Source organism: Elephas maximus, chromosome 3 (assembly GCF_024166365.1).
Source record: "Elephas maximus indicus isolate mEleMax1 chromosome 3, mEleMax1 primary haplotype, whole genome shotgun sequence".
Taxonomy (NCBI): domain Eukaryota; kingdom Metazoa; phylum Chordata; class Mammalia; order Proboscidea; family Elephantidae; genus Elephas; species Elephas maximus.
In genome coordinates this window covers 85,391,983-85,419,385 of record NC_064821.1, presented here as the reverse complement: position 1 = coordinate 85,419,385, position 27,403 = coordinate 85,391,983, and the positions used below count along the sequence as shown (strand labels likewise).

Here is a 27,403-nt window from a genome sequence, read left to right as displayed (position 1 = left end):
ATCTCGTGCTCATCCTTCCTGCTATGATTTGTAACTAGCGTTTGTGTAATAACCTGAGGTTCTTGGCATTTCTCCCTTTACTGTTGTAATGATCCCAACTGAGGCCCATGCCCTGGTTTCTCCCCACCCCCTCTACAACTGTCACCATGACTGACATCACTGACGCTGGTACTTTTCGCATGAATGCCTGTTTCTGACCCCACTGCCAGCCTTTGACACCTCCATGATGCCTTGTCACTTAAATGGGCCTCCAGAGCATGACACAGTCCTTACTAGAGTGTGATGGAAGCCTAAGGCTCGACACAGTCTGGATTCCCTAGTTCTGGTCACTCATTCATTCAAAAAAATCACCTAAGAACTAGTTTCTGAAAGCCTAGTATGCACTGGGCATTGTACCTGCATGGGAGGCCCAGTTTGGATTCAATACCCAGAGATGCCATGAGAGGAAAGTGCTGTGCCAGGAGAGCCTGAGCCGGGAGCACCTAACCCAGTGTGAGGAAGGCTCCCAGGGGAGGTGGGATATGGGGAAGAGTGTTCCAGGCTGGAGCCAAGAGGGAGCAAGCAGAGTCTGAGTACTAAAAGCTTGATGTTAATAATAATAATAACAACAAGAGCAATCCTAACTGCAAAGACTGATTGGATCCCTGCCATATACCAATCATTTTGCATACATTACCTCATTTAGCCCATACAACAACCTTATGAGGAAGTTATTATTAGACTTATTTTCAAAAGAGGATACAGAGGCAGTGCATAGTGGTAGAGCCAGGATTTGAATCCAGCTGTGTCTGCCTCCTGAGTGCCTTGTTCTTCCATGTCTGCTGCCTCCCAGGGTCTGCTTTTCCACTTCCCATTCACATCACCTCCATTCTAATACCTCACACGGAATGACGGCCAAGGAAGCCCCAACAGGTATAAGTTGGACTCCCCAGAGAGTATCTTTCAGGGTAGTCTGTGTCCTGAGTACAGAGGTCACACTGAGGTCATCTGTATATACTTTGGGTAGCTTTGTGAATTAAAAAGGTGCACACAACAGGTTTGCTGAGCCTTCTATTCCTGATCCCTCCCTGGTCAAGATGGCCTACAAAAGCCCCTCCAAACCTCCAGACTCAGCTACTTTGCTGCAGTGGAAATCTGGCCTGAGGTCTTTATATAAAGTTCCAATTTTGAGAGTATATAAGAGAGATTGGCCCAGGACACTTAGGACGGTTTATATAATTGTTGTCAGTTGCGTTGAGTCAGCCCTTGCACAACTGGTCGAAACGCTGCCTGGTCCTGCACCAACCCCATGATCAGTTGGATCCTTGTGACATACAGGGTTTTCACTGGCTGATCATCAGGCCTTTCTTCCTAGTCCATTTTAGTCTGGAAGCTCTGCTAAACCTGTCCAGCATCAGAGCAACATGCAAGCCTTCACTGATAAACCGGTGGTGGCTGTGCATGAGGTGCACTGGCCAGGAATCAAAACTGGGTCCCCCCCATAATGATGGGTGCCTCATAGTTTATATAGAAAGCTTTCTAAATACAGGGCTGTGCTGAGCTGTCTGACTGCCTTTGGCAAACAGTGACGACAGAGGGCCACAGACAGGAACTGGCTGACCATCCTGGCAGATCTTTCAAAATGCCATATTAGAGAGAAGGGAATGCCTATATCGCCCCCTAATGGTATGCTCTGAAATTGACGCCTTTAAGAATATGGCAGTGCCTGGCAGTGTGGAAAATAGGGAACAGATTTATTCCTTGGACTCGGAAGCCTTGCTTTAGTGTCGTGTTTCTGGAACTCATAGTGATGTCGTCATATATCTAACTGCACAAACGAGCAATCCTGGAATCCTTCTCTGCTCCTTTTTCCATCTTCCTCTCACATCTAATCTGACATTTCTCTCGTCATTTGTACTCTGAAATAACTTTTGACATCACAACTTTCCCCCTTCCAATCCCTTCTCACCTTCCTTAACCCGGCAGTCATCTCCTGAGGGGTCTTCCTGCCACCTGCCTCTTCCCCTACCAGCTTTTCCACCCTGCTAACTGACTTAACCTTTTCAAAACAAAGAGCACCCTTAACTACTTAAAAAACAAAAAAAAAACACCTTGGGTGGCACCTGTGTATAACATTTCCTCTCTTTGGCATGGCATGGAAAGCCCTTTTCAACGTGACTGACCGTAAAGTACCTACTGTTCCAGCCAGCTCTTTCTCCCTGCCCATATGCTCTGCCAGCTCAGATGACTCAAGGGTCTCCAAACATCTCACCAACCTCCCCCCCACCATTTGCCTTTTTGCAGGTTGTTCCTTTTGTCTGGAGGGCTCCTCCCACAACTGCTCTGTGACCCCCTCTACTCACCCTTCAAGGCCCAGCTCAAATGCCACTTCCCCTCAGAAACCTTCCATGAGTCCCCAGGCATAACTGAACTCCACTTCTAAGATGAACACAACAATCAGTATACTGTACTGTGCAGCAATTACCTGTTTGTTTCAAGTTCCACAGTATGAGCTCCTTGAGAGTAGTAACCAGTTGCCATCATTGTTCATTCTGATTTATGGTGACCCCACGTGTGTCAGGATAGAACTGTGTGCCATAGGGTTGTCAATGACTGATTTTTTGGAAGTAGGTCATCAGGCCTTTCTTCCGAGGGGTCTCCGGGTGGACCTGAACCTCCAGCTTTTGGTTAGTATCTGAGAGTGTTAACCGTTTGTACCACCCAGGGATTCCAAAACTATCATAATCATCTTGGAACCCGCCAGGGCTGACAAAGAGCTTGGCGTGTAATAGGCCATTCAAGAATGTGCACTGAATGAATAAAATGTGTGTGCTAGATATTTGTATTCCATAGCAACCCTTATGTTCATAGCTGCAAGTATGCTGAAGAATGCCCGAGTGGGAAGGCCTGGCATTCCTGTCTGAATATACAAATGGGACAGTGACCTCGTTTGGCAGTTATTTTCTAATGAGTTTCTCTCAGATGCCATGTCTGCCCCGGCCTTCCTCAGCCTTTTGGACTGAAGTGCTGGGGTCCTGGTATCTGCAGGCACAGCTTCAGCCAGCTCCCGTCACAACCCTGGCCAGCCCTACTGAGTGTATCAGGAGCTCAGGCTACCACTGGGGGTCTGAGATCCACTGTGCTGCCTCTCCCCTGTGTCCCTGCCCCACAGACACCCCTGACGGACTGTCCAGGCTCCCCCACTGGATTTCTGCCTTGGTTCTTCTATAGTTCCTCTGCTTGGAAGAAGGGAAGGGAAATAGCATTTTTTGAGTACCTATTCTGTCCCCCAAACCAAAACCCAATAACCAAGTCTCTAGGTGGCACAAATGGTTAAGTGCTCAGCTGCTAACTGAAAGGTTGGCCGTTTGAGTCCACCCAGAGGCACCTCGGAACAAAGGGCCCGCTGACCTATTTCTAAAAAGTCAGCTGTTGAAAATCTGATGGAGCACAGCTCTATTCTGACACACATAGGGTCATCATGAGTCAGAATCAATTCGATAGCAACTGGTTTATCTGTCGCAGGCCATTTTTTTTTTTTAATTTTTATTGTGCTTTAAGTGAAAGTTTACAAATCAAGTTAGACTCTCATACAAAAATTTATAAACACCTTGCTATATACTCCTAATTGCTCTCCCCCTGAGACAGCATACTCCTTCCCTCCACTCTCTTTTCATGTCTATTCAGCCACCTTCTGATCCCCTCTACCCGTTCATCTCCCTTTCAGACAGGAGATGCCAACATAGTCTCAGGTGTCTACTTGATCCAAAAAGCTCATTATTCACCAGTATCATTGTCTATCCCATAGTCCAGACCAATTCCTGTCTGAAGAGCTGGCTTTGGGAATGGTTCCTGTCTTGGGCTATCAGAAGGTCCGGGCACCATGACCTCCGGGGTCCTTCTAGTCTCAGCCAGACCAGTAAGTCTGGTCTTTTTACGAGAATTGGGGTCTGCATCCCACTGCTCTCCTGCTCCCTCAGGGGTTCTCTTTTGTGTTCCCTGTCAGGACAGTCATTGGTTGTAGCCGGGCACCATCTAGTTTTTCTGGTCTCAGGCTAATGTAGTCTCTGCTTTATGTGGTCCTTTCTCGCAGGCCAGTTCTTAATGCTTTACATTACTTATCTTATTCAGTGCTAGCCATAAGCCACTGAGGTTGGTGTTTTCTCCCCCATTTAACAGGTAGGGAGGGTGGTGCCTGAGAAGTTAAGGAATTTACCCAAGGTCTCCTGGCAAAGGAGTGGGTGAGGCAAGGTAAACCCGGGTCCACACAGGGACAGGGCCCATGTGCTTCCTACCACCCACTTTTCCTGATACCTTGCCTGGACTTGGTCCTTTAAGATCAAAGAAGGAAACCGTTGTTTTTGACCCAGAACTGTGGTTTTGACTTTTTTTTGCTGTTGGTAATTTTCCAAGCTTTTCGCAAACCCAGAGCCCCCGTGTAATAAGCAAGGAGCCTGTCTGGTTGAGGGAGTGGGGATGCAGAGTCCTGCCCCTCAGATCCCCTATCACATCCTGCAGTTGTCTGGGACACTTCTATGGATCCACAGGGCTCCAGAGCACAGAGGTTTCTACTGCTGCTCTAGAACACACTCTTCCAGGGATTTCCCTTGTTGATGGCTCACTCTGCCAGCCATTGGCGAGAAGTATAGCTGGACAGGAGCCCTGCTTGGGTCTCCTCTGCTCTGTCTGCCCTCACCCCTACACTGGCCCAGCAGGAGTGGGCCTGCAGCCTCTGAAGTCTGGGGGAGCCAAAAAGGGTACCATGCCCGGCTTGAACATCCTTGTGCTAATGCCTGCACCCTCTGGCTAGCCTGTGGGCTTCCATTTTCTTTTCTTTGCTTTCTCTTAGGAGTGACATTTGCTTTGGGTGTCCACTTGGTATGGAGAGAGGGACCCAGCTCCTGGGAGGACCCTGCAGGCCTATCCTGTGGTGCTAGGACACAGATGGGAGCTCAGTCATGTCATGGCTGATACCTGGTTGGCAGCGGGTCCTGGTTCCATTGCCCAGCTTGCTGTGCCCCAGAGCCCCCATGGGCTGACTCTGTGGTTGGGGGAACTTGAGGTCCTTAGCCATGGCTCTGTGTGTCAGCTGCTGATGGGTAAGAGTCCCTCCAATTCGATCAACTATCTCCGAGTTTTTCAGAGCGCAGAAACAGGGCACTGGTTTGATGGTTTGGACTGGTTTTAAGATGGCATGAGACCAGCCATGCCTGTTCTGGCCTGAGTCGCAGTGTGCTCTGCCCAGCTGTGTGTGGACTGGCCAAGCTGGAAACTGGTTTGTTTCCATCCAACTGCCACTCGTCCCCATCCCAGTATTTTAATTGTGCATTAAGGAGACGTAAATATAAAATGCTACATGCCTTATAAATGTGACGCTGATGTTCTCTTGATATTAATTCACATTAATTGCCTCAGACTATACTGATACTCAACCCAAAATCTGACAGAAGAATCCCGACTGGCAGTCCTGATAACGTGCTTAAGTGAAAGCAGGCAGTAATGGGGTCAGGCTGTCTGAACAGCCCTGGAAAGGTCCCGGGAGGTAGGTGTGGAGAGCTCATTAAACCCAAGTGTGAGGCCAACTCTTAGGGTGGGTGTGGTTAGGCCTGGTCCCAAGAGATAAGGGCAGGGACGTGAGGCACCAGAGAAGTCAGATGGGGCAGTCAGTGGTGACGGGTGTGTTCAGAGGAGGAATCATGTGACATGAATAGCAGAATAAAAAGCTGTAAAACAAAGTAAGGGAAAATAAGAGTTAGAAAAAGAGGGGAGGAGCAGGGTGAGAGTGACTCAGGAGAGCTGAAATGACATGTACAAAGGTCCAGAGGGAACAAGGGTCAACGAGATGAGTGAGGCAGGACACAGGTGTGCTTTGAATAAAGATGGGTCAGAAACAGATAACAGTGAAGCAAGGTGGAAACAAAATGGACAGGCACTGGTAGGGCAAGGGGTGAGCGTGGACTTGCCTGGAGACCCCCCTTGGTGGGGCACAGGGCCATGGTCACAGCTAGGACAAGCTCTGGGAGGTGAGGGGAGAAGAGGAGCCAAAGAGATGTTTTAGGGGAAGTTAGAGGGTCCCCTGGACATTTGGGGAGGCTTGACAATGGGTGGTCTGGGAAGGGCCCTGGACATGCTATCTGGTCCCCGATGGCTGGGGCCAAGAGGTATCCAGGGGACTTGCGCAGGTACCTGCATGATGCGGACGTAGTCGGTGCGGTGCAGCTCACTCTCCTTGACCACCTTCTTCTTGAGTGTGGCCAGGTTCCTCTCCAGATGCTCCCGCTGCCTGGAATACTCCTGCTGCAGGTCTGTGTTCAGCCCTGCGATCTCTACCTGATGGGGCCAAGGGCATACTGAGCAAGAAGGGAGACCCCAAGGGAGGGAGGTGGAAAGGGAAGGCTGAACTCACCATGTCTGCCCGCTGCACGTACTTCTCAAAGAGACCTCGGACCTTCTCCTTCAGCAGCCGGGGCTCCTGGATGTACGCCACACAGTTGTGCAGGTCTGTCTTAAACCGTTTGACCAGAGCTTCCAAGTCCCGCTCCTGTAACCAGAGGCATTTACCTCTCAGTGCTGCAGGCCCTTCTCCAGGTAGGGTCAAGAACTGCAGGCAGGGGCTAACGGCAACAGAAAAGGACAAGAGACAGCTTATCTAGGACTTACAGCCAACCACCAGGGGCCATACTGGGCAGAGAGACCGAGATGGGCACACAGCGGAGAGGTGGAGGCACTAAACCTCTTGTACAGCTACCCTGGGCTGGGCACCTGACCTGGACACCTTACATGGTGCTTCCTCCTTGAGAGGCTACGCAGGCTGCTTCCTTTATTGTATCTGGATTTATTTCAGGACCACAGGCCTTAAAAGCTTAAAAGGAAGTTCAAGTGGCCACCCATATTCTTTTATGACCCAAGATAGATGATATCTATTCTCTCAAAGATCCCGGGGCTGGGGCTTCCATGTCCCTCTTGTGAGCTCATCCAGTGTTCACCTTCTTGACAGTCAAGAGGACTGCTGGGAGTGAGTGGGTGTTATGGGTTGAATTGTGTCCCCCCAAAATATGTGTTGGAATCCTGACCCCTATACCTATGGATGTAATCCATTTGGGAATAGAGGTTTCTTTGCTTTGTTGATGAGGCCATGTTAGTGAAGGGTATGTCTTAAACCTAACAACTTTTGAGACATAAAAAGAGCAAATCAGATACAGACAGAAGCAAGCACAAATGGGGCAAAGATAGATGCCACCTAAAAAAAAAGATAAAAACCAAACCCATTGCCATCAAGTCGACTCTGATTCATAGCGATCCTGTAGAACAGAGTAGAACTGCCTTATAGTTTCTAAGGAGTGCCTGGTGGATTTGAACTGCCGACCTTTTGGTTAGTAGCCATGGCACTTAACTACTATGCCACCAGGGTTTCCAGATGCCACATGGAGACTGCCAAAGAACCGAAGGATGCTTAGGTTACAGAAACTGAAACAAGGATTTTCATCCCAGAATGAACAGAGTCTTCCCCTGGGGCTGGTGCCCTGAATTTGGACTTTCTGCATCCTAAACTGTTGAGAAAATAAATTTATTTGTTAAAGCCATCCATTTGTGGTATTTCTGTTACAGCAGCACTAGAAACTAAGACCAAAAAAAACCAAACCCATTGCCGTCGAGTCAATTCTGACCCATAGCGACCCTACAGGACAGAATAGAACTGCCTCATAGGGTTTCCAAGGAGCTGCTGGTGGATTTGAACTGTTGACCTTTTGGTTAGTAGCTGTAGCACTTAACCACTATGCCACCAGAGTTTCCAAGAAACTAAGACAGTGGAGGGAAAATCACAAAACTGGGCAGAGTGATTCATCTGCAAACTTGGCCTAGATCTTCTCTCTACCATCATGCTTTCTCTGATACCCGTCTCCCCCCACACCTGATTTACAGAAAGCCTCTCCTTTCTCTTCCCTCCCATAGCCCTTTATACACACTCATCATTTTTCCATCTTGCATTATGATTATTTTGTACATAACCCGTATCACCTATCACACCCTAAGTCTGTGGAGGGCAGGATCCCTCCATCCACAGACTCGCCTACCTTCTAGCCTTGCCTAGTACAGAGTCAATGCTAAATGTGGAGGATGGAAAAATTTCATCTGATTCAACAAACAAGGTGCTGATCAAGTCCTGGCCCAGGACCAGAAGACCTATTTTCTTGTACTGGCTCTGTATGTACTAACTAGCTATGGGTCCTGGATGAAATTTCTTAACCCCTTAATTTCTCTGGCCTTACTTTCCTCATTTATCACACAAAGAGACTAGAATAGATAATCTTTGAGTTCCTTCTTTAGTTCAGTTGCCAATGAGTTGATCCGACTCATGGCAACTTCATGTGTGTCAGGGAAGAACTGTGCTTCACAGGGTTTTCAATGGCTAATTTTTTGGAAGTAGATCACCAGACCTTTCTTCTGAGGTGCTTCTTCTGGATGGACTCTGTCCTCCTCAACCTTTCAGTTAGCCGCTGAGTGTGCTATCCATTTGCACCAACTACTTCTAGCCTCAGCAATTCTTTGACAGGCAAAGCCTTTAGCCACATACTACAAATGACCTCTCTGAGCATGTTCTTTCCCAGGCCAAACAACCCAACTGCTATGAACATTCTTATGAAAGGGGCTTCCCACCCCACTGATCACTTTACCCAAAATCATCTTATAGTGTCGGATGGATTCATTGCATGGGCCTGAAATCAGGCAGGGCTGTGAGCAAGTGGTGAGTGTGAATTAAAATAGGAAATGGCTCTCAGCACTGGGCTGGCACTCTCTTCAATGCCAGCTGCCCCTTGTAGAAGGTGCCAGATTCTGGATCCAAGAACTGCCAGACTCAGAAAATCCTCACACCTTCTGTCTTTCTCTGCGCATCTCCTGATCAGTGGCTCTTAATTTCTGCCACAGTTCTGTGATGTTTAGCTCCAGTTGAGTATTCTGCTTATGGAAACGCTCAAGCTCAGCTTCCATCTGTAGAAAACAAGGGGAAAGAGTCAGGAACAAGAAACTAAGTAGATGAAAATTATACTTGAGAACTGAAGTCTTTCGGTTGGAACATTGCCCCAGATACCAGGGTTTCTTTTCTAGTTCCCACCATATTTCCTGGAATGAAACCTCTCTTCTTAACCTTTGTGATCTTAAAAGCACACCCCCCAACTGATATGTTAACCCATGATCAAATGTTTCTATGGCCAGCCTAGAACTAGCTTAGATCTTTCCCTCTTAGTTGGTTTTCCTCTTTCTTCAACCATGTTGTTGTTGTTAGTTGCTGTCATTTCAGTGAGCTTACATGTATCAGAACTAAACGGTGACTGTTCCTGTCTCATCGTACTGATCGTTGGTATGTTTGAGACCATTGTTATGGCTATTGTGTCAAGCCATCTCACTGAGGGTTTCCCTCGTTTTCGCTGACCCTCCACTGTACCAAACATGATGCTCTTTTCAACCATGTTAGTTACTTTGTTTTCTTGAATTCCTTATGAATTGATAAATCCCAAGTACTGATACTGCAGCTCTAACATGAGCAGAGTTCTCTAGAGAAGCACCTTCCTCGCCTACTCTGTGAAGTTGTGTGAGTGAATCCTGATCACCCTGGGCCACAAGCCATCAGGGTCAATTCTCAAGCACAAAATTTTCAGGGACCAGCATGTAGGTGTCCCCAGTCAAAGGCATAAAACAGGAAAGAGGAATCCAAGAAGGAAACTCAGCCTCATTGTTCTGTTGAAAAGACCTTAAAAAGTACAACTCAGTAGAGTGTCCCATCTTCAAAAGAAAAATAAGAAACCACCAGTGGTGTGCTTCTGATATTTTAAAATTTATTGTTGCATTTGTATTAATCAAAGACGTGTCAATGACAACTAGAGCTCCCAATTCAGATAAGACTAGTTGTATGTAGGCCCTTAGTTGATCTAATTCCTGTCAAAAGCGAAGAAATGATGTTTTTACGCACTGAACCTGGTGGGCACTAGTATTCCTGTTAATAGAAAAAAAGGGGTTCGCTATTTTGTGGGAGATGAAACTGTTCACTAGGTTCTTTCATGGATGAATGGAGTAGTCCCTCTAGTCTATTCTAAGCCCTTTGGTCAGATCTCAAGGCTTTTGGCCACCTTCTAGGGGCCAGAAGGTCCCAAAGGAGCCATGTTCTGGACAAAGGAGGCAGTGAATGCTTTTAGAATGTTATCCTTATTATTGGAAGTGTTTTGTATAGACAGAATAACCCTTTGATACAATGTCTGGCATAAAGAAAGCACTCAGTAAAAACTTGTGGAACGAATGAATGGACATCAAGTGTAGTGGGCACAGGGGAGCAAAATGAAGATCCTGAAAAAACCCTGCCTTCTGGAAGAGGAATGATAAGATGAACACATACTGTTGGCAGAGCTACACAGAGCCATCCTGTAGAGGGCACTCAGCAAGCCAGCCAGAAAAAGACGGACAGAGGGTATTTGCAGTTAAACAAAGAATGTGTCCACTAGGAGAGGATGGTCAGCTGTCCTAGGCATAGGAATATGAAACGACTAAGAGGTAGTTTCTGTTTTCAAGAAGCCTCAGGACTAAAGGGATAAAAAAAAAAAAAAAAAAGAGGAGTATATCAGAAGTTGGGATCTAGCAGCATCAGAACTGGTCTAAATTCCCGAGGACGGCTGAGAATCAAGATCAGCACAAAGCTATTCCTATGAGGTGGAGGTCAGACATATCTCCACTCTCCAACCTTTCCACTTTTTCTGATACCAGCTGTCCTCCCTATGGCACTCTCTACTTCTCTGCTGGGTTGGATAATTTGTTGCAATGGCCACACAGAACTCACAAGACCATACTCATGATTATGTGGTTTATTAGGGAAGTAACAGGCTGCAACCTGGGATCAGGATTAACTTGCAAGTAACAGGATACAGCTCAGAAGACAGGATACAGTTCTTTAATCGGGACAGCTTCCAACCAAAACTGCTCTCAGCTTCCTGGCTGTGACTACTGGCAGGTGGCCCTTCTCTTGGCTGTGCCTTGCTCAGGCAAGTGTTGCAGCTCTTCAGCTCCATCAACAAATGCCTGGAGGCATCAAGCCTTCTGTCTGAAGGTGCTCAGCAGTCTTTCACTCAGGGGGTTGGCAACCCCCTGCAGGTGCCTTGCGCTGTTCTCCTGGTTCCCACTGTTCATACTGCTGCACTGTCTCATGCTATCTTCAGTGTTATGGCTCTCTCTCCCATGTCTAGTAGGTGCTCAGTGTAGGGACTCCGGGTCCAAAGGATGCACTCCACTCCAGGCTCTTCTTGATGGTAGTGAGGTCCCCCTGAACCTCTGTGCAACTGGCGCTATGTAAGCCTACTTCTTATCAATTTCAAGTCTGGTCCTCCCACCAGGCCATGAACTAACTAATCCCCTTGGTAGGCCACAGTCACTTGATTTTACACTAATCCACCAATTCCCGAAACGTCACTTAATCCTACTGGGTGGCTTTACACACTCTATGTGCCTAGCGGAGCCCTGGTGGCATAGTGGTTAAGAGCTTGGCTGCTAACCAAAAGGTCGGCAGTTCAGATCCACCAGCTGCTCCTTGCAAACTCTATGGGGCAGTTCTATTCTGTCCTATAAGGTCACTACGAGTCGGAACCTGACTCCACAGCACCTAACAACAACAATTTGCCTAGTAGGCTGATCGATCCCTGCAAGGTGTGTAAAACAGACCAAACACAGGCCAGGCTGTGGCCCAACCAATTATTTTTGGCAGAATAATAAACCCAAGGCCAGAAAGGCCTTAAACCATTAAAAACCCATTGAAAGGCCATATATAAGAAAAATTCATGGCACTGCAGAAGTTAAAATGGAACAGGATAAACACTGTCTGGGGTTGAGGTAATAAGGGCCCGGGCATGCAGGCATGCACAGAGCGGTGCAGAGGTGGCAGTCAGAGGCAGGATGCTTCGGTCAGGTTTATAGGATGAACAGGTACTAGTGTACAATGTGTGGAGAGGAATTTCACGCAAAGAGAAGAGCCCGGGCACAGCGAGTACCCACGGTGGGCAGCCTGGTGCACCTCTGCAGGCGACAAGTGGTTCAAGGTGGCTGTAGGAGAGGTCTACTTGAGGGGCTGTGGAGGTTGGCCCAGTGGGGTTATGAAGGGCTCAAGGGAAGAAGCACTGAGGCCAGAAGTTTGGCTTTTATCCTTGGAGCTCTAGGAGCCACTGCAGGGTTTTACATATCTGATTTGCATTTTAGAAGGCCTGATGCAATGATTCTATTGGAGAGAGGGAGACTCAATCCAGGGAAACCAGTCAGAAGGCTGCCACGGTGGCTTCAGCAAGAGATAATGGTGTCCGACAGGTTAGGTCAGTCCTCTACAGGAAGTGATACAGAGTGTATTCTTCACCTCTGCTCCTTTTTTTTTTAGACCTCAAGACACTCCTGAGAATGAAAATGATTCATAGAAAAATTGTGAAATAGGTCAAATTTGAGTAGCTGGCTGAACCAGGAGGCCAGCTCGTATATGGGAATAAGCATCCTTTTCCTGATGTGGAAATTCCATCTCCTTTTCCATGTGCTACTCATCACACTCAGTGGTTTTCAATAGGGGGCTGATTTTGCTCCCTAGGGGATGTTTGGCAATGTGTGGAGACATTTTTGATTGTCACACCTTGGGGAAGGGGTGCTCCTGGCATCTGGTAGAGACCAGGGGCGCTACTAAACATCCACAAAGACAGGCCCTCACAACAAGGAATTGCTCTTCCCAGAGGAAGAGTGCTGAGGTTGAGGGTCTCTGAGCTCAGTGAATACATAAATGAGGGTGACCTGAAACGAGGATGTTCTGGAAACGCATGTGCTGGGAAGGGGAGAGGGACCCTTGAGTCATCAAAAAGGAGCTGGATTTTTACAACAATTAAAAAAGAAAGAAAGAAAGAAAAGGAATAATAATAATAAAAAAGTATATATGAGGAGAGGTACCTGAATCAGGGAAAGTTATGCTTTTATTCACTCAGCATCTCAGCTCTACAAGTGGGGCTTCCTTTCTGGGGGAAAGGAACTTCACAGGAGACTCTCAGAGGGTGGGCCAAATGTGTCTCTGAGTCCCTGGGGAAGCCCCAAGGCCAGAGGCCCCAGGAAAGGAATCTGGCCCAGATATCGGCCCAGGCACCAGCTGGCACTGGGGTAGGGAGTAGGTGGGTGCATGCATATCCCTGCTGAGAATCAATGCCATGGTTTCCCTGTAAGGGCAAGTGAATACTCCCTCAGGTGTGTTGGGCTTTGACAAATATGTCAAAAGGGGAGGGAAAATGGGACAATGATTTCCAGGGGTCCACAGCACACTGACCTTCCAGATGGGTGGGGTGGAAGGGCTTTGAGGGCCTCTGCACTTTCTCTCGTCTTCTTGGGCTCCCATTTTTGGGCCTCAAAGTTACCTGGGAATGGCAGGAGGCCCAGAAGGAGACATTTCTGTGGTCAGCTGGCCAGAAGCCAGGGAGAACTGGACTGATCCGTCACTTGGCTTCTTAGCTGGGCCTCTGAGAGAAAAGGCTTCCCTGCATGGACCAACTCCACCACGGCTCTCAGGTATCCACTTTTAGTTGGACCATCAATGCTCTTTTACTTGTTATCCTTTCTCAGCACAATAAGACAACAATGAACTAGAGGTGGGGAGCTGGAGACAGGAGCCCATATTGGATAGGGTGGTCCCTAGAATATTAAAAGTGCTGAGGTTGAGAAACTCTGCACTTGATGAAAAAACTATAAACGAGGTGGCATTTGAGCTGAGACCTGAAAGATGCAAAGAAGCCAGTCATGTGAAGATCTGGGGGAAGAAACTTCCAGGCAGAGGGAACAGCACTGCAGAGGTCCCAAAATGGGAACAGCTTGGTTTGTTGCAGGAACTGTCAGAAAGCTGGTGGGGCTGGAGGAGGAGGAAGCTTTGGGATGATGTTGGAAAGGCAGATGGAGGCTGGGTCATGTTCGGTCTCGTGGGCCTTGGTAGGGAGTTTTTAGGCTTTATTCCAGGTGGGATGGGATACATTGGAGGGTTTGCTCTGGCCTGTATGTGGAGACCAGACTAGAGGCTAAAGTCCAGATGAAAGATGATGGAAGCTTGGACTGCAGTGATGTTAGCAGGGGGGAAGAAGTACTTGGATCTGAGATATCTTATGGAAATTGAGGACACAGGCTTTGGTGATGATTTGGATATAGGAGGGAAGGTAAGGGAAGAATCAAAGACTCATGCATTTCTATGTAAGGAACTGGGTGGATCACAGTACCATTTACTGAAAAAAAGGCAAATTGGGGAAAGGGGAAGGAAATGTGTTCTGGGGGAAAAAAATCAAGAATTCCGTTTTAGATCAACCACAGACCCACCCTCTGCTGCTCTGCCCAGTGAGAGAAGCCTGACAGGTAAAAACACGTCATAAGGAAATGCCATGTGATGGGGCACTTGTACTCTCCTGGACTCTCAAAGCCCTTGCCCAACTGATCTTGCTCCTAACTTCTTTTTTCTCTACCTCCATCCTGTTTGCTTCCAGGAACACATAATTAGGCCACTTTCCTGCTCAAGAGCCTTTGATGGCTTCCCATTCCTTATCAGATGAAGCGTAACCACCTTGGCCTGACACAAGGCCCAGCCAACATTTCCAGTCTGAGGAAAAATGTTGAAGCGGAGAGGTGGGCATTCCCATGAGATAGACTGTTGGCTGAGTATACATCGCCCTCTGGTGGCCGAAGGCCCAACAGCTGCCGTTTCTCTTTTAAGGACCCAGACTCTACACACGAAGGCCAAGCCCATCCCAAGGCCCTGCAGCAGGCAAAATCTCAAAGCATTTGGCTCTTGCACAGCTGAATCCCCGGGTGGGCCATGGCTTTCTCTGTCGCATCCTCTGCGGAGTGGAGGTGGCACACACCTTGAGAAGGTAGAGGGGCTGGAAGGAGAGCTATCTTTCATCCCCTCAGGTCAGCAGGGAACAGTCAGGGAGGAGATGGTGCAGACAGAGGATCCGAGAGGCTTCTCACCTCCTGAATTTGTTCCTTCATCACTTTGATCTCATTCTCTCGAGGTTCAATTTGCTTCTTCAGCTCCTTTATTTTGTAGTCAAGCACAAACTTGAATTTCTCTAGTTCCTGATTTTTCTTTTTCAGGTCATAAATTCGCTTCTCCTGGGGGTGGAGAGTGGGAAGAGGAGATAGAAGTGAGAGATAGCATAAGACCCTGTATGTGGAATCCCTTTAGGGCAAAGGACATAAATCCTGAACTCTCCTGACTGAGGAGGCCACAGGATTCTCTCCGCGCTGCAGATAAAAAGGCTAACTCTTTCCCTACTATAGCACTGACTCTTTAGCTTCTGTACTAAGGACTTTCAGTCATTCACTCATTCACATATAGGTTGCGGTGGACTACGCTTTCCAAAGATGGCCTCAATGGTTTCTCCTGTTCCACAAGCTCTTCTATAATGCGACCTTATCGCTCCTCCCTCAGGAGGTGGATCTAATTTCCCTCCCCTTGCATCTGGCTGGACTAATGACTCATTTGTAACCTAAAGAATGTTGCTGAAGTGATTCCGTGTGGCTTCCAAAGACAGGTCAGAAAAAGCCAAGCAGCTTCCACCTGGTCCTCTTGCTCTGGGGGAAGCCATCTATTTATAAGAAGTCTAATTACCCTGAGATCACCATACTGAAGACCATGCAGAGGTGTGCGACAGTCCCAGCTGAGCCCTGCTTCCTAGACATCCCTGCTGAGGTGTCATTCACGTGAATGAAGAAGCCACCTTGGAAGTGGATCATCCAGCCCCCAGCTGTTTGAGTGACCCCCAGCCATTAGAGTCTTCCCATCTGAAGCCACAGACATGGGTATCCTGTCCAAATCAAATTCTAGACCCAAAGAATCTGTGAGCATAATAAAAGAGTTGTTGTTCGTCAGCACTAAGTTTTGGGTTAATTTGTTACATGACAATAGTAATTAGTGCATAGGTCAATCCATCTATCAAATATTTATTGAACAAAGACCTTTTGCCAAGTATTGGAATTCCACGTCGTCAAAGAGAAAAGATGAGTAAACAAATGTAATCCTATCATGTGGTAAGTGCTATAAAAGGGGAAGGCACAGAACTGGTATGTTAAGGGTGCTGGGAAAAATCTGCTTCAGTGTAAAGCGGTCATTCATGGGGGGAAGTGAGATGTGGGGCTAGCATGGAGGAAGGCAAGGGTCTTGCATATTGAGTTAGAGAGTTTGGAATTTATCATGCAGCCCAGGGAACAGCAGACTACAGCCCTCAGGCCAAGTCTGGTCTGCCACTGTTTTTTTAAATAAAGTTTTATTGGAACTTAGCCCCACTCATTTGTTTACTTTCATGTTGCAATGGCAGAGTGGATTAGTTTCCGACAGAAGCCATATGGAATGCAAAGCCTAAAATATTTACTATCCTGCCCTTTACAGAAAAAGTTTCCTGATCGCGCTGTAGGCAATGCGGGAACCATTAAAGGGTTTTAAGTGGGAGAGTTACATAGCGATATTTGCAATTAGGCAGAGCATGGGGGATGGATCAGGGAGGTGGTAGATAAAGAGGTGGGTTGTGGGAAGGCAGGCAGGAAGACTGGTTAGGAGGCTGTTGCAATTTTCTAGGTCAGGGGGCCTTGACCTCTTTCTTGTCAAAACCCACTTTGGGAATCGGAAGACAGCTTTGGACCCTCCCTAGAAAAATGTCCAGATACCTACACAAACACTCATATGTAGAAATTACATCCAGGCACTATCCCACTTAATCCTTAAAAGACCCCTTGAGTTAGCTGTCATCCTCACTTTACAGGCGAGATAACAGAGGCATAGAAAAGCTGCCCAAGGTTCCATGGCCACGGAATGGATGAGCCTGCACTGGGGCCTAATTATCTGACGCTGAAGCCCATGCTCTGAATCGCTGGCAAATTCTGGGGGAACTAAGGCAGTAATGGCAGAGGGGAGGACAGGAAGGCGCAGAGTCTGGATATGTTCACGACGATGCTAAATTCTCAATACTGATGCACCTGCATTCTGCAAAATGTGATGTGTTGTGTCCTGTTTTGTGAGAAAGGCATCCTGAAAAGTGGGTACAACTGATGCCAGCCTGCTAGATACCCAGCAGTTACAGGCCAACCACGGGAAAGCCCCTCTCTGACTACCATGTGGGGAGTGGGGTGGGCAAGCTGCCACCAGTTCATGAGGACTCATCAAGCTAGGATGCATGGCACAGTGAAGGGCATGGGCCTTGGAGTCAGCCCACTCAGGTTCTCATTCTGAGTCTGTCACTACGATCTGTATGACTTTGGGCAAGATACTTAACCTCTTAGAATTCAGTTTCCTGAGCTATAAAACTGGTTTTCTCATGCCCCCTGGGTTGTTGGGAGAATTCAATGCTATGTGTGCTTACAGTAACTAGCCCAGTGCCCAGCACATACTACCAGTACCAGATGCCCTGGTCAATCCTAACTCATGATGACCCCACGTGTGTCAGAGTAGAATTGTGCTAAACAGGGTTTTCAATAGCTGATTTTTCGGAAGTAGATTGCTAGGCCTTTTTTCTGAGGTGCCTCTGGGTGGACTTGGACCTCTGACCTTTCAGTCAGCCAAGCACACTTTAACTGTTTGTACTACCCAGAAACTACTAGTTCCCTTTCTCTCACTGACCCTTTATCGCCCATCAAGTTAAATAAATGTGTTCAGAGAAGCCAGGGGCCCTCCCTGTTCTGATCTTTGTCCTCATGGTCTAGGTCCACCCTAGGCCGCAGATGAGGGAGGACAGAGGATAAGCCTTCACCTTATCTTGAATTGTTTCATCTCTTTCCTGGATCTCCCGCTTGAGGCCCTGGATGTCCTTCTCCAGGGACTTAATGACTCCTTGCAGCTTCACCTGCTCTCCCTTCAGAGTCTCAATGTCATTGGTTCGCTCTTCAATCTCCTTCTGCAGGCTGCTGAACTAAAGGTACAAGGGCAATAGCAAAGACCACCAATGACTGTCTTTGAATTCATCTCCATTGCTCCCAACTATCTGTAAATTCAAAGAGCTCCCTATCATTGGCCAACTGTAACCTGAACCCCTCACGTTCTAGGAACTGGAAACAGTGAAGCATTCAACACTTCTGGCCAAATGGATGATGTAAGATGCAGTCTGATAAGATCCAGTCCCATTCCACTTGCACAAGAACAGACTGTCTCTGCATCAAGAGGCTTTAGAGACCCACTCCTTGAATGGAACCAGAAGGACAGCAGTGATTGCCCTCTGGATTTACTAGTAGTGTGACTTCTAATAGAAAGGAATGTGGGCTTGCTTTGAACTTGGCCATTCCAGGACTAAATGCTTCAGGAAACTAGTAATTCTATAAGGATCTGTGAACTGAATCCTCCCTCACCCCATCTGTCGGTGAATATCTGCTCCACCGTGTAAATTAAATATCCTTTACCCCCTACTCCTTTTCCCACCCATAGGGTCAGAAGAGGAGCCACCCCCGACTCCCTGCACCAAGAGCCAGAGGACACCCCAGGCTAAGACTTTATCTAGCTCATCTCTCTGAAAACTTTGGCTAAATCCCAAAACCAAACCTGTTGCTGACTCATAGAGACCCTATAGGACAGAGTAGAATTGCCTCATAGGGCTTCCAAGGAGTGCCTGATAGATTCAAACTGTTGACCTTTTTTGGTTAGCAGCCATAGATCTTAACCACTGTACCACCAGAGCTCCTGGCTAAATCCTTCTCACCAATAAATGAAAGTCCAGAGAGTACCTATCAATATCCCTGTGAAAAGGAAAGGGAATGGGAAGACCCCTGGTTGCCCTTTGAGAGGATGTATGCATGTGTTAAGGGTCTGTCTGCCTGAATGCACAGGGAGAACCCCCATACTTCCCACACTCCTTTCCTAACCCGCTGCCTGGAGGTGAGGACTTTTAGGAGGGAGGTCGGCTGTCCACTGGGAGGGGCTGCTCCTGGAAGGTCTGTAGTCTGTCTACTCTTCCCCTAGCTTCCTCTACAATGTTGCCCTTGCCCATCCCAGGGCCTCTCAGAGAACAGCCCAGCACCTTTTTCCTCATGATCCCTGTTTCTCCTTTGAGCCGCAGGTTTGATTCCTTTTCATCCCGAAGCTTTTTCTCATACTTGGTTTTGATATCTTGGATTTCTCGGTCTTCATCTTCTTCAATCTGCTTCTTGGTTTCTTCAAACTCTCGTAGCTGCTGCCTGACATCTTCCTGTGCCTGGAGGGAGAGAGGGTGGGAAAAGAGGGGGAGGTGAGAGGAACTAGGTATGCCAGGAGAGAAGGGATTCAGGATACCTGTGTGCTAAGGGGCCTGGGATGAAATGAGTATATGAAGGCCTGTAACATGGAATGAGAGACCAAGTGTTATTACAGGAATGAAAAATGTTATTACAGAAATGAGTCCCTTGACGCTTTGACTTTCTTCCTGTGTGTTTTCCTGTTTTCCCTTCTTTCCCCACCCAGATTAGGCCCCAGGCTCCATCACTTCAATCACCCTCTTACCTACGCCCCCATGCCCTGTTCTGTCTCTGGCCTTCTTCACACTGATACCCAGGCCTCCTGTATCTTTCCTTGACAGAGCTTATGAAAGTTGTAATTTTATATTTATTTGTGAAATTACTTGTCTCTCCCACTAGATATGAGTTCCTCGAGGGTAGAAGCCTTGTGTAGCATGTTTACCATTGAATTCCCAGTGTACAGCACACACTGGCACATAACAGGAGCTCAATAAATACTTGAACGAATATGTGACTCTTTAATTCTGCCCTCCCTTCTCCTTAGCCCCATCAATCCTACCTTTTCCACATCCCAAACAGTTCTTGAATCCATCCGCTTCTTTCTATGCCACTGCCACCGCCACTGCCCAAGCCACCCCCATCCCTTGCCTGGCTTGCTGTCTCAGCCTCCCAACCATCTCTCTGCCTCTGGCCATGCTTCCCTCCAATCTGTTCCCATTCTCTAGTCAGAGCACATCACCCCAATTTAAAAGCCTTCTGTGGCTCACCTTTTTCCTTAGGATAAAGTCTAGGCCCTTGGACACGCTCTACAAGGCTCTGCATGAGTTAGCTTTGCCTTCCCTCTCTAGTTACTCCTCTCCCAAGCACTTGCCAGAGTATACTCATTTCAGTTCCCCAACTGTGCATGTTTTGCTAGACCTTGGCGTATGCTGTTCCCCGTCTTCAGCCCTCTTCTCGCAGTTCTCTCCTTTCTTCAGCTCATAGCTCAGGTATCATTTCCTGTGGGAAGCCCACATGCCTCCCATCACTAGACATCATATTGTAATTGCCTACTTGACAGATTCCTTCACTAAATGTAAGCTCCTTGATGCAGAGATCATGGCTCTGTGTTCACCACTGGGAACACCCAGGACAGTATCTTGAGTATAATTGGTGCTGAGTGAGTAAAAGTCTAGAGCCCAGAGGCTGGAAAAACTAGCACTGTCTGGTGGAGTTTGAGAAGTGACTAGGGTATTACTCTCCTTTGCTTATTGCTACCACGTGGAGGATATTTTATATTATGTCTGAATTAATCACTTTCCTCTCACACTGACCCTGGGATTTTCCCAGGCTGCGTGTACCATACCTGGACTATTTGGGATTGAGGTTGGGTTGTTAAGAGAGAAAATATGGTTTCAAAACCAGCTCAGCTGCCTCCTGAGAAAGACTTCCCTCTTTCCTAGTATACATCACTGGACCCTTGCCAGACGAAGCCTGGTACGGTCAGCTCTATCTACCACCCAGAATGTCTAGGAAACTTCTATTCTTGGTCTTGTAGATGTTGCTGAAAAGCAAAAGAAGCCTGGCCAGATTAGAAAGATGATATGGTAGGTGGACGCTTGGTAGGAAAGGTCTGAGTTTAAACCTTGTTAAAAATCACAAAAGAAGAAATGCTTTAGAGTCGCTGGGGGAGGTCCTGGGAGGAAGGCCACCCTCTCTCCCGTCTGGACAGATTCATTTTCCCTGAGCTCAGATCAGTTTGCTGGAGGTCAACAAACACTTCTGAAGCATCTACTATGTGCCAGGCCCTGTGCTGGGCCTTGAGAACCAGTTATGGATGAAACACAGTACTGCCCATGAGAAGCTCCGCGTGGGGAAGATGAGAAGCAAACACATGCTGCCAATGTATACACATGAGGGAGAGGAGGCAGGGGGTCCTGAGAGCACAAAGGAAGGAGGCTTTCCCTGTGGCGAGGGTCAGTGTAGGATGGGCTAGGGAAGGATTCCTCAAAACGCTGGTCCTTGTCCAGAGTCCTTAAGGATGAATACAGTGGCCAGATGAAGGAGGAGGAGGAGGAGTCTTGGGAAGAGAGATGATCATGGGCAGAGGCTCAGGGGTTGTGGGGGAAACTACTGGTAGCTCCACATTGCGGATATGAGGGTATAAGACATGGGAAGCAGGAAATGGGGCTCGGGTGGGTGGAGCTGAGTCAAGGTGGCTTGTGTAAGCTGTGCTAAGGAACACTCCTCATATCTTGGAACCACATGGGGCTCAGGTGGAGGAGGAATTCTCTTAGCTCTCCCCTGCTACTGTGTCAAAGCTCAGCCTCCTCTGAGGCTTGTGCCACCTGTAAGATCTTACCACATTTATCTTCCTGACTGCTTGGTCATCTTGTGAGTTCACTGAAGACTTCTGGATCCTGATTCACAGTCTCCTTCCCATAATCCAAGGAGCCACAACAAAAAATCTTCTAACATCCTCTGGTGCTTTGACCTTTACCTCAACTCCACTTCAGCTACCTACACTCTCAGGGCCATACCCTGGAATGGTGCCACCTCTGAAACCTTCAAATTCAGACCCCTGCTCCCATACACAGCCCATCATACCTAGGTATGACACCCTAGCTCCCAACCTTGCCAACTCCCCTGGCCCCATGATTTCTGCACTATCTTACAGACTTTAGGTTCTTTACTGACCTATCTCTGGCCTGGGCCCAATGCCTGGTCACCAGCCCACCTGGATCCTTCTGCACCTGTTCAGTAAAACCTGAGCTATCCTTCCTCACTCATACACCTGGTTGCTGAACACTGCTATAGAAAAGTACACAGCCTAGTGGATTAATGCCCCAGAATTCACGTTCTGAAACCATGAACCCATCAGTTCTCTTACTGCCTTTGGTCACCCTCCCCCATTCCCTCCATGCCTTCATAACTCTCCTACCCCCTCACTCTCAGTACACTGTTATGCTATAATTTCATGCAGAAAGAGAGGCCACCAGGCCTCTCTCAATATCCCCTTTATCTTGGGAAACTAGATATTTTGTCAACCACTAACTGCTTGAAGACACTATGACTCTGCTCTGCCTGGAATGACTTTCTCTCCCTCATTTCCTCATCTCCTAGTTAATTCCAGCTCATATTCCTCTCAGATCTCACTTGCTTCTGCAAACCTCCCTGACCTCCGAGGCCAGCCTAAGCACCCTTTGTCTGCATCCTCCTACTATCTTGTGCACATCTCTATGGGTGTCCATCTCTGTGACTACCTCCCTCCCCTGGCTGAGAACCAGGCCCCATGGTCTATTTCTCTTTTACTCCCAGCACTCAGGCTGGTAAATCAATGGGACACTATCTGTGTTTGTTAAATCAGTGAATGAATGACTTCATTTTGTAAGAAACAGAGAGTTGTAAAGGGTTTCAGGCAACCGTCTTCCCCATCATTTGGGGCCCTTGCTCTTCTCCAGCTTCTACAGGCTTCTTGTTCTAAAAAAGTCTCCCAAGTTTTTAAAGCTTGAAGGTACAGTTAGGATGGAACAATAGGCATGAATGTCGTCTAGCCTAGGAATTTCTGTCTCAAAAAACTGAGCAACTTGTAGCTCAGAGCCCCCTGGTCAACAGGGAAACAAAGTGGGTATAAACAAGGCAGAATGAAACTTATGCTGAAAAGAGGAGCAGAAGGCGATCAAAGGAAGCTTCCTACAAGCTATTCAGGCAGCATGTAGGCTGAACTTGGCAGGCTGGACAATGAGAGGAAGGCCAGGTTAGCTGTCTGGGAGTACCTCTTCCAGAAGCGTGGTTTTCTCCTGCAGTTTGGCCTCATAGAACTCAGTTAGCTCCTCCAGGGCCTGGCTCTTGGTCTCATCATTATCCCGAAGCTGTTTTTCATACTCTTCCTGCATTCTCTGGGATTTGAGCTGCAACTCTTGGTACTTCTCATATTCTAGAAGCAGCTTTTGGTTGTTGCAACATTCTGGAAAGAAGCAGGGAGGGTGTTTAAGGTGGGAGAGTAGCACCAGCCTCATGAACAACCAGGAGCCTTGGGAGTTTTTCCATCCCCATTCAGTACCAGCTGGAGCAGCATCCTCCAAAGCCAAGATTCAAATGCCTGTCCATCTTCCTTACCTGGTCCCTGCTCCGTCATCTCATCAGGTAGTCAAGTTCCCTCCCTTCCCCTTCTAGGTTTCTAAAAAAGTACAGAGGGTGTTTGGGATTCAGGGCCAAGAAGAATATCCTGAGTGTGCAAAATAGACATTAGTACCCCATTTTACATAAGATTAAACTGATGCTCAATGGGGTTAGGGACTTCCTAGGGCATCCAGCAAGTAAGTGGTGAGTCTGGGACCTGAGGCGGTCTATCAGGCTGCAAACCTACACTTTGTCATATCTCGTTTCCTTCTGCATGGTGCTTTTGGGAACAAGTCTCTAACTTGCAGTCAGGGCAGTTTTTTGCCTCTGCCACCTGGATTGATTGCCCCTTGACCCCATATTCCTCCCCTCTATTTTGTCTTCTGTGATGGTCTTCTACAAATCTCAGGAACCCTGAGTCTCAAACAGGTTTCCAGTCTCACTCTGCTCAGCTCTGCACCCTTGTGTGGTTCCTGTCCTCCAACTTGTCATGCCAAAGCTCTCTCTGGTGTGATCCACTGCTTCTCAGACCCTAATCAACCACTCGGACCAACTGCTTCTTTGTTCCCCAACTCACAGAATCACCTACTTTTTGCTGAAACTTTTATTCTCTAAAATTCTCCAGCCTGTGGGCCACCTTCTGACCATGCCAGGTCACCTCATCCTAAAGTTCACTCTCACGCTTGTTTTGTATTTCTGATGAACTGTAATCCCTACCCCCTGTGTTGTTCTATCTGCCTGTGAGCCCTGTAGCTCAAGTTGTATAATGACCATTCATTATCTCTCTACTCCACAAAAAAGTTAGAATCTAGGGCAGAGATGTTGGCCTCTCCTTTCTGTACTAGTAGCATCTGGTACAGTGCCTGCCATGTAGACACATTTAATAAGTGTTTAATTAGTAATACACAGGAGTATACACACTGGAGTAAAAACAACTGTGAGTTCCAGGGGACAATAGACAAAGCCATATTGCCTGAGATTTGTTTTTGTCCCTGACCTACCTCTTTCCACCCTAACCTAGCTGCCCTCTGCCCACATGGCCTCTACTCATGGACTCACCCAGGTCCTGCAGTTCCCGGCTTTGCTTATCCAGGAGGTCTTCCATGCGTTCACGATGCAATACATCCTGCTTTTCTTTTTCTGTCTTTAAAACCTAAAACACAGAGTCAAGTTTTTCTCATTTCTACACATCTGCTGAAAGCACTCCTAGGGCAAGAGCTAACAGTACAAGTCACATCCTTCTTCACTCCCAGATGGTTCTCAAGCCTGTATTTTCACCAAGCATTGGTCTAGGAAGCCACAACTGGAACTGCCACTCTTCATTGACATTATATTCTGCTCCGAAAGTCCTACATTTTTCCTATATATATCCTTTCTACTAAATGGGTTTTGTCAGTGATGAGTTGAGTTTTGGACATGTGGCAAATGGGTATCGGAGTGACAAGGCAGGGATTTGAATCCTCTGTTGCCTGCACATAGCTCTGTAAGCTTTCTAGCAAAGTGTGTTCTTTGAGCAGAAAAGACCCTTGCAGGTAGGGGTGGTGCCATCCCCAGGACCTAACAGGGCGCTTGGCTTATAGAGGGCACTGAATAAATGTTTGTTGACTAAATGAATGAATGAATAAATAAAATTACTAGCCAGGATTTTTCAGCTAAACTCTCTGACATATGGAGATAACATAAAGGAATAAATATCCCTTGAGCCAAAAATGGGGGATTTTGGATGTGGGCCCAGACAGATTTGTGTAGAACAAAGAATAGATTCTGGGAGGGTCCTGGGCCAAATCTAACTTTGTGGAGAATGTTCAGACTGATTTTATTTAACCTCCCGACAATCCAGAAATCAATATCCCGATAGCTCTTCCCTTTTTATACTTTGGTTTTCTTATCTTTCCATTTTGTTTTTACTTAAGTCTCTCCTGTCATTGTAGAGGATTTGGAAATTACAGAAAAATACAAAGAATAAAATTTAAATTATTCATAATCCCAACTTCCAGAGATAATTAAACTGCTAGCTATGTTCTAAAAATTTTTCTATGCATTTTTATTTTGCTTAATTAGTGCCACACATCTTAAGAGTTTTATAGGCTGCTTTTGTCCACTTTGCACTTGTAAGCATTTCTGGTGTTCCCAACTGCCTTAGAATATTACACTCTCACATATCCTATTGTTAGATTGTAGCTTGGGTAATGTATGCTACTCCCATCTTGAGCAAAGTGAACATCTGTGGTTCTTTGTGGTTGTTGCTTCACTCTCTCAAACAGACCTGGTTTTTTGTTTTTAAGGATTCCATTTCCTGGATGAACTTATCTGTTAGCTCCTTAATCTTCTCAGAATAGTTCATATCCTTTAGTCGAAGTTGATACTCATTCTCCATTTTTAATTCTTCCACACGAGTCTTCAGCTCCAACATAACCTGAGCCTTTGGGAGAAGCACACAGAGTCAAGAACATTCACAGTGTGAGAGAACTGGAATATTAAACTTTAGAGGTTTGACCCCTCTGAGATCTGCAGTTTAGCCTAGTCTCAAACTCAACATGCCTCAACTAGAACTTGTCATCTTTTTTCCCTGTAAGTCACATGGGCTAAAAACTAGTAGACATATAAGCTTCTTTCTCTATGCTCACAATAACTATTGTGAGCCCTACTGTGTGCCAGGGAGCTATGCTAATTAACTCCCTTATCTCCTTCAAATCTGCTCAAAGTCACCTTCTCAATGAGGCCTACCTGGACCACAGTATTAAATCCTGTTGCCTTCCCCTTCCTCCCAGCACTCATGGCCCTCCTACTCTGTTCTACTTTTAGTATTTCCTTAGATCCTACATCTTGGTACTTTCTAATATACTATGTAATTTACTTATTATTTTGTTTATTGCTGTCTGTCTTCTTCCCCTATTAGTACCTAAGTGCTAAGAAAGCTGAGATCTTTCGTGGTTTTGTTTGCTGATGCGTCCTCAGTGCCTATAAGAATGTCCAACACACAACAATAATAATAATAAAAACAACCAAACTCCTTGCTGTCAAGTAGATTCTGACTCATAGCAACCTTATAGGACAGAGTAGAGCTGTCCCACAAAGTTTGCAAGGAGTGGCTGGTGGATTTAAACTGCCGACATTTTGGTTAGCAGCCGAGCTCTTACCCACTGCACCACCAGGGCTCCCAACACATAATGGGCACTCAAAAATATTTGCTGAGTCATGATTCCTGCCCCCATGGAACTTACAGTCTACTGGAACAGCCAAATAACCACATAATTACAAATTGTATTAAGTGCTCAAAGCTAGGTGGTCCCAGTACTGTCAATTTGTCACCTCTTGATGTCTTTTATATCCACTCTGTCCCATTATAACTTTAATTTAGGTCCTAACTCTTCCTGCCTATCTCTAGTGTCTTTTTCCTCCAATCCATTGTACTCACTGATGTCAAAGTTTTCTAAAAATACTGTAATACACATGCTCCTCATTTCCTGAAAAAGTAATGCTGATGACAGAGTGGGTGAGAACACAAGGTATTTTCCTTTTAGCTCACTTATGATTATACTCCATGCATGCCCACCTCATCTCTTCTGGTCTGTCTCCCCTGTTGCACTGCGAATGACTAGAGAACGAAGAGTCACATGCAAAGTCAGGGAGGTAAGAGAGGCCTGACAGGGAACTGCACATGATTTGGCATGGGAGGGAAGCAGAGGGAGAGGAGGCCAAGGCTGATTCAGTCCATCAAAGGCCCTGCGGACCATGCTGACAAATTTGAATTTTACTATAGAGGGCCTCTGAAGGTCCGTATCTAACAGGGAAGTTGTAAAGATCTCTCTCATGGCAGTGTGCAGCTTCGCTGGAGCACAGAAGGACTGAACACAGGGTGAGTAGCTGGGGGCTACTGCATAGTCTAGGGGGGAGATGGTAAGGGCCTGAACTAAGTGGGGGAGGGGAGCTGAGAGGAATGAAAAGATTTGAGATTATTTTAGAGGTGGGGTTAACAGAACCTGGTGACTGGTTGGATGTGGGATGAAGGTGAGAAGACCATGGATGAAGACTGTCTCCCTGGCTAGATCTTCTACTCCTTGAGGGTTGGACTTTGCCCATCTTGCTTTACTGC

At 47.0% G+C, this 27,403-nt stretch overlaps 1 protein-coding gene and 1 long non-coding RNA gene across 5 annotated transcripts in view; one reads left to right on the top strand and one right to left on the bottom strand.

Annotated features, from left to right (window-relative positions):
* The window catches only part of CFAP57 (cilia and flagella associated protein 57), a 115,468-nt gene that overhangs the window by 16,984 nt on the left and 71,081 nt on the right, over positions 1–27,403 (bottom strand). For 2 of the 3 annotated variants that reach the window (XM_049879008.1, XM_049879007.1), the window contains exons 13-21: positions 25,574–25,729; positions 24,367–24,460; positions 22,962–23,152; positions 19,014–19,187; positions 17,757–17,915; positions 14,983–15,126; positions 8,854–8,970; positions 6,386–6,520; positions 6,166–6,309 (exon numbers count right to left, since the gene is read on the bottom strand). In XM_049879008.1, the coding sequence (XP_049734965.1) occupies positions 6,166–6,309; positions 6,386–6,520; positions 8,854–8,970; positions 14,983–15,126; positions 17,757–17,915; positions 19,014–19,187; positions 22,962–23,152; positions 24,367–24,460; positions 25,574–25,729 (1,314 nt within the window). Of the gene's footprint in view, positions 1–6,165; positions 6,310–6,385; positions 6,521–8,853; positions 8,971–14,982; positions 15,127–17,756; positions 17,916–19,013; positions 19,188–22,961; positions 23,153–24,366; positions 24,461–25,469; positions 25,730–27,403 lie in introns of those variants that run through there. The other variant, XM_049879010.1, reaches the window with a different exon arrangement.
* Positions 1–27,403, top strand: part of LOC126072992 (uncharacterized) — an 82,298-nt gene that overhangs the window by 26,646 nt on the left and 28,249 nt on the right. The window contains exon 3 of one of the 2 annotated variants that reach the window (XR_007516635.1): positions 14,499–15,869. The exons of the other annotated variant lie outside the window; for it this stretch is intronic. This is a non-coding gene — a long non-coding RNA (uncharacterized LOC126072992). Of the gene's footprint in view, positions 1–14,498; positions 15,870–27,403 lie in introns of those variants that run through there. 2 annotated transcript variants of the gene reach the window in all.